At 40.0% G+C, this 6,492-nt stretch overlaps 1 protein-coding gene across 1 annotated transcript; it reads left to right on the top strand.

Annotated features, from left to right (window-relative positions):
- The first annotated feature begins 855 nt into the window (after positions 1–855).
- Positions 856–6,093, top strand: gnb5a (guanine nucleotide binding protein (G protein), beta 5a). Its single transcript, XM_062389832.1, has 10 exons — positions 856–1,011; positions 1,516–1,694; positions 2,897–2,973; positions 3,078–3,210; positions 3,550–3,693; positions 3,780–3,871; positions 4,078–4,126; positions 4,482–4,578; positions 4,710–4,876; positions 4,961–6,093. The coding sequence occupies exons 1-10, from the start codon at positions 876–878 to the stop codon at positions 4,970–4,972; spliced, it is 1,086 nt and encodes a 361-aa protein (XP_062245816.1). The 5' UTR covers positions 856–875; the 3' UTR covers positions 4,973–6,093.
- The last annotated feature ends 399 nt before the right edge of the window (positions 6,094–6,492 follow it).

Genomic DNA, 6,492 nt, shown 5'->3' with positions numbered 1-6,492 from the left:
AATATAGAGAAAGTGTATGGTAATGGTAATAGACTGTGTTTGTACAGGACATTTGAAGACATCCCTTTAGACTCTATTGTCAAGTTATTATTAGATTCTCAAAGTAATTAATGGGCAGTTTCATCTATAGTGGAAATTATTGTTTCCCAGGTTGCTAAAACTCAAAAATGAAATGACCTCATTGTGCTCGTTTGTAGCTAAGGCTCTATTAAAATGTGAAGGAGTAATCAATAAAATCGCGCAGTATTTTCAATATTTTGCACACAACAAAGGATAACATAATTCTTTTAAATATATTAACATAAAAAATGTATTTCCTGTGACATAGATTTAAAACGATAATGGTGTTTTACAGAATAAATACACACAGCACACAGTCATGTTGAAAAAGTAATAATAATACAAATGTGAATATGAACAAACAACAAGGAAGATAGGCCAAAATATAACAGTATAAGATTAAAGCACTTAATACATAAAAACAAGACAGCCTTGCTGTAAATGCAGGTTAATCTTAATATGTTAAAAAGAATAATTACATCCACTGTAATACATGGTACATATGTCAAAATGTAAGGGCCTGTGTCATGTGGAATGTTCGCAGTGCAGAGGGGGAAACAGTTGTGTTGTGTTTTCAGAGTGAAAATACATTATTTAGTTGCAGGGTAAAGTGAAGCTGCTAATGCTGCTGCTGAGGATGCAGCATCACCGGGATACAGGACCCTCCTCCTCCCCTCTCCCCCTCCTCTCTCCGCCTCCTCCCTGGAAGCTGGAGGAGCATCTTCTCCCCGTGACGTCATGACAGCAGCATCAGCTGTTAGCTGCGCTTTAAGCCTTTTCGCCGCCTGCACCGCTGCCCTGCACAAAGGAAATTTATGAGATCCCCTCTGATCCCTGAAATGGCGACACAGGAGGTACAGCTGAGCGAGACCCTAACCCACCTCAAGACGGAGTCGGACACGCTGAAGTCGAAGCTGGAGGATGAACGGGCGAAGCTGCACGACGTCGAGCGTGAGTCCCGCTGAAAATGGAGGGGCCTCGGTTCACCCCTGCGTCTCGCACCGGGACCGATCGCACTGAAATACGGCCCCAAAATACCCGCGCGTGTTTATTCTGGGGTTTACCCACCGCTGCATTTCATGGGGGAGGGCGTTTTCCGAAGCTGATTATTGATCCTAGTGGCTTGACGCTGCCTCACATCTGACAGGATGTTTGTTTGCCTCCTGATTTCACAGTCAAGCGCCTCCATCCCAGCTTCCTCCATCTAGTGGTTCTGTCCGATGTGTCTCACCTGTGTGTGATGTTGAGGACATTAGAAACAGGCTATTGGGGATGTGTTTCTTATGAGATGCTCATAAAAGCTATTTGAGGACAAGATAATAATCCCTCCACAGAGTGAAGGCCTGCTGTAGTTTAATCCCCACTGCTTCCAGCAATATTAATGGAGGGTGCATATACAGGAGAATGGTTAATGTGATGATCAGTGTGTGTGTGTGTGTGTGTGTGTTTGAGCAGTACACCAGGTGGCAGAGAAGGTGGAGGGACTGGGTCAGTTTGTCATGAAGACCCGGAGAACTCTGAAGGGCCACGGCAACAAAGTTCTGTGTATGGACTGGTGTAAGGACAAGAGGAGGATCGTCAGCTCCTCACAGGATGGAAAAGTGATAGTATGGGATGCTTTCACCACCAACAAGGTAACAGCTGTTCTCAGTATACAGATGTTTTATTACTAACTGAAAATAATCAGATGCATGTTAAAGGTGCTGTATGTTAGATTTAGTGGCATCTAGTGGTGAAGTTGCATTTTGCAGCTGAATACCCCTAAACTCACCCTCCTCTTCCAAACATGAAGGAGAACCTGTGGCAGGCTTCATAGGTCATAAAACTCAAAAAGGTGTACTGTAAAATAACATGGCTGCCTCCCTATAGAGCGGAACCGGACCCGTTATTAATATAAAGTAATTAAATATAAAGGGCACATTCTGGGGGAAAGAAAACAACAATGTGTGCAATTGAGATGAAACACACTAGTGGTAACAACCCTGGATTACTTTTATATTCAATTTCTGCAAATAAATCCTTTTCATCTAAATTGTACACACCAGGTCTTTAACAAAAATGCGATCTTTAAAGGTATTTTCACATTTGACCCATTCTTAATATATGCTGCTTTTTTGCTCTTTTTTGCTAACCAGTGTTTATGATCCCTCATCAGCTCAGAAAGGACAATAATCAGAGTTTAGTATTAGGTATTTACCCAACAAGAGCAAAAACGAATTCAAAATTAGAAAAAAATAAAAATTGAGTAACAGAGCTGAAGACAATTATTTTATAGCCTTTTAGATTTATTTCAGGGCCGTTTGATTTGGGACCCACAGATCCAAATCCAAGTCGGGTTATATACAGTAAAATGTAATGTTAGTATAAGTATATTAAAACATGGAAAGACAGCAGAAATTAGACACAATGAAAGCAAAAATATATGTTAGATTTAGATTGTAAAGTAGGAGTGGTCAATATAATGTGTTCATAAAATCCAAGATATAAGGTTTACAATTGTTGTGCAATTTTTAAAGGGTCGCAAAAAATTCTTCAGTTTGACCTTTTCATTGAGATTTTCACTGGCTCCAGTATCATGCAGCAAAATTAACTAGATAAGGAGCCATGATATCACTGAGCTGCAAAAAGGGTTTCCTTCTTATCGCGAAGAGAGGGGAGATTCTACCAAAACAATGTCCTGAAATGTATTTCCATCCCATTACTTTTATTTGTTTTTTTGGACAAACAGTTTCACCTCTGTGGTCCCACAGCTTTGAACTCCCCGCTCTGATTATGCCTACTGAATCTGATTGATCCAGTGCGGCTCATGCAGCTTTGTCTTCTGGTGTTTTATCAGGAGCACGCTGTGACGATGCCTTGCACCTGGGTGATGGCCTGCGCCTACGCTCCCTCTGGGTGTGCTGTAGCCTGTGGGTGAGTATCTTAACCTCCAATGTACCATCTAAAGGTGGTGTGTCATACATTCGTCTTTTTGTGGGGTTCTTCTTTTTTAAATTGGGGTTGTTTTTGTGTCACAGTGGTCTGGACAACAAATGCTCTGTGTATCCCCTGTCCCTGGACAAGAATGAGAACTTGGCTGCGAAGAAGAAGTCAGTGGCCATGCACACAAACTACCTTTCTGCCTGTAGCTTCACCAACTCAGATATGCAGGTGAGAGTATCCCCAAAACACAGTGAATCAATCAATAATCACACAGATCGCTAAAGAAAAACAGGAAAACACGTATTTAGTTTTTCTGTTTCCAAGAAGAAAACACAGCTGGTTTTCTAGTAGTGACTTCTTCGCCCTCGTTATTAATCAGAAATCACTGCCGTCCATATGCGAGCAGAAGGGGCCTCATACTTTGTTAATAATTCACATCAGCCAGTGGCTCCTGGTTTAATGTCCTGGTCACATGACGACTCACACAGCAAAGACCATTTATAGCTGTGCGTTTGCCCCCATAGCCTTTTCACTGAACCTCCTCTTCATCGTCTGCTTGCGTTAAAGATCCTGACGTCCAGCGGTGATGGAACGTGTGCATTATGGGATGTTGAGAGCGGGCAGCTGCTGCAGAGTTTCCATGGACACGCAGCAGACGTGCTCTGTCTGGACCTGGCTCCCTCCGAGACCGGAAACACATTCGTTTCAGGGGTGAGGACACCAATCCTCCGTGCTTTGTCAACTTGAACTGAATTGAATCGATTTTGTCACATTCTTGATGATTTCTGTCGCTGCAGGGTTGTGATAAGAAGGCCAATGTGTGGGACATGCGCTCAGGACAGTGTATTCAGTCCTTTGAAACTCATGAATCGGACATAAACAGTGTGCGGTATGTGATTATTATTTCTTATTATTCTGATGGTTTTGGCTTTTTGTAGAAGAATGATGAAAAAGATTCTGTGTATTTTTTGCCCATTTTCTCTCAACCTCAGTGTCTTTTTCATTCTATTACTAGATTGCCTTACATATCAGATATATTGAAATCAAGGCTTTAAGAGACTAATTTGTTTGTCTTTTTTCTTTTTTTTTTTTTAGATATTATCCCAGTGGAGATGCATTTGCCTCTGGCTCAGATGATGCTACAGTACGTATACTGATATTATTTACTGATCTTAAAAGGAATAATTCCACATTTTGGGAAATATGTTCATTAATTTCCTTGACGAGTATGATGAGAAAATCCACATCACTGTCATGTCTGTACAGTACGCATTAAGCTGCTGCCACTAGCTGGTTAGCTTAGCTTAGCATAAAGACTGGAAACTGCTTTGTGGAAAAACCAAAGCAGGTAAACTCTAAGAAATTAAACATATAATTTCCCAAACTGTAGAACCGTTCCTAGACTGTCCACTGGACAGACTCCTGTTATTTACTTTACTTTACTATTTACAAACTGCTCCTGATGATCTAAGCATTTAAAACACTGACTTCTGTTCCAGTGCCGCCTGTATGACTTGAGGGCAGACAGAGAAGTGGCTATCTATTCCAAAGAGAGCATCATATTCGGGGTCTCCAGTGTTGATTTCTCTCTCAGTGGTAAGATATGTGCTCGTTTTACTTTCAGAGCTACTCTGAATATCTAAGTTCAGTACAGCTCCCCCGGTGGTTAAACATGTTGCTTTTTACTTGCTGTTTTTTACATTTGTGTGAGTGTGTGTGTTTCACAGGCCGACTTCTGTTTGCCGGCTACAACGACTACACCATAAATGTTTGGGATGTTCTCAAAGGAACACGGGTTTCAATTCTGTTCGGACATGAGAACCGTGTCAGTACGCTGCGAGTGTCCCCTGATGGGACCGCCTTCGCCACAGGTTCCTGGGACCACACTCTGAGGGTATGAGATGTCTGTTGTTATCGTCTGGTTTGACAGCTTTTCAGTCTGAAATCCTCTAATGACTCACTCTTTGTCTTTCTCAAGATCTGGGCTTAAGGATGAAGACACAGAGGAATAAGTGGTACACAGACCTACTGAAGACACACCAATGTTTCTGTTTGCTAGAGTACAATCACAGAGATAGAGACTCCATCTTGGTTGTACATAGAGCATATTAATAGCATTGTATATACTCCAGTCTCCTGGCCATGGTAGATTTACATATTTCAGAGACTAATTAAACCAAATGGCACGCTTGTATTACAGTATGATTGAAAGAAAATTGCACAGAAATACTTATGGTTACAACAACTCGAGATGTAAAATGTAAATTGTAGAAACTATAATTGGTAGTGACTAGCATCAGTCTAGGATAGAAGTGGCACAATAAAGGGATGTTATGTATGTTACCACAATTACATGTATATTTATTTGTTTTTTGCACAAAAAAAATTGGAATGCAATCTGTGAAAGAAAATAAGATGGGAGGAAGTAAAATTACATCTGCAGGAGAAGCAGTGAGGTTTATATGAAGCCCTCAGAGCTTCAGCCATCAGTCGTAGTCATAGTGAGAGGTAGGGAATATGTGGTTTCTGTGCAAATGGGAAATATTGGAAAATCTAGGATAGTAGTGATGATTTACTTGTAGTGAGTCACTATAACTTTGTCTGCAGCAATTCAAAATAACATTCCATATCAGTGAGCAGTGGCATCAAATATTATGACCATAAGTGCTAATATTTAGTTTTTCAAAGATGGGGATGGAGAGCAAATTCAGGCATCATTAATTCTCCAACTTCTGCTTTCTCTACAGTAACTCACGTGCCAATATTGATGTATTGTAAGAAAGCGGATTTTAAGGTAAACTTATGATAGATGTCTTTTATTTTCATTCAACCCGGTGATCTTAAAGATGCAGCTTACCCCTTCCTGCTGTGGAAGCCACTCACTACTGCTCCATGTGCACATTGAGTCACTGCAAACACCCTCAACCTCTGAACCTGTGGTCCCCCAGTAGATATCTATATACCAATATATGTATATATATGTATTAGAATCTAATATATATATATTAGAATCCTTTTCATGCAGTTGTCAAATGGCTGTAATTTCATATTTACTGAAATTATTTATTGTAGTTAAGTGTACAGTTATAAAAGGGACTGTTTATCAAAATATTACAAACATAATAAACTGAGTTTTGAATATCATAACAATGTGTCTAATTATTTTTTTAATACGTTATCTTAAACTGACATTGTATAATCAATTCTGCAACTGCTTTCTTTCTCTATTCTTTTCTATACTTCTTTGGTAAATCACATGCTATTGTAAGAAAGCACATGGACATCTGTGTGTGTGTGTGTGTGTGTGTGGGTGTGTGTGTGTTGTGCAAGTTCACACCTCTCATGAACTAGTTCAAAGTTCTGTTCATACAAGTAAACATGAATAGTTCCCTATCATAATTCACCATTTAAATTCTGAGCTAGTTCATAGTTCAGTTCATTTCATAGTTTTTAGGTGGAAACTTAGAATGAAAGACTTAACTTGTTAAAGAAAACCTTATCCATCACCAG

This window comes from Platichthys flesus, chromosome 6 (genome assembly GCF_949316205.1).
Source record: "Platichthys flesus chromosome 6, fPlaFle2.1, whole genome shotgun sequence".
Taxonomy (NCBI): Eukaryota; Metazoa; Chordata; class Actinopteri; order Pleuronectiformes; family Pleuronectidae; genus Platichthys; species Platichthys flesus.
This window is presented reverse-complemented; position numbering and strand designations above follow the sequence as displayed.

Excerpts from the sequence above, each read along its gene's own strand:
- gnb5a (XM_062389832.1), top strand. The coding sequence starts at position 876 with ATGAGATCCCCTCTGATCCCTGAAATGGCGACACAGGAGGTACAGCTG. Across the intron at positions 2,974-3,077 it reads GGGTGTGCTGTAGCCTGTGG|TGGTCTGGACAACAAATGCT; the intron begins GTGAGTATCTTA and ends TTTGTGTCACAG. Across the intron at positions 3,211-3,549 it reads TCACCAACTCAGATATGCAG|ATCCTGACGTCCAGCGGTGA; the intron begins GTGAGAGTATCC and ends CTTGCGTTAAAG.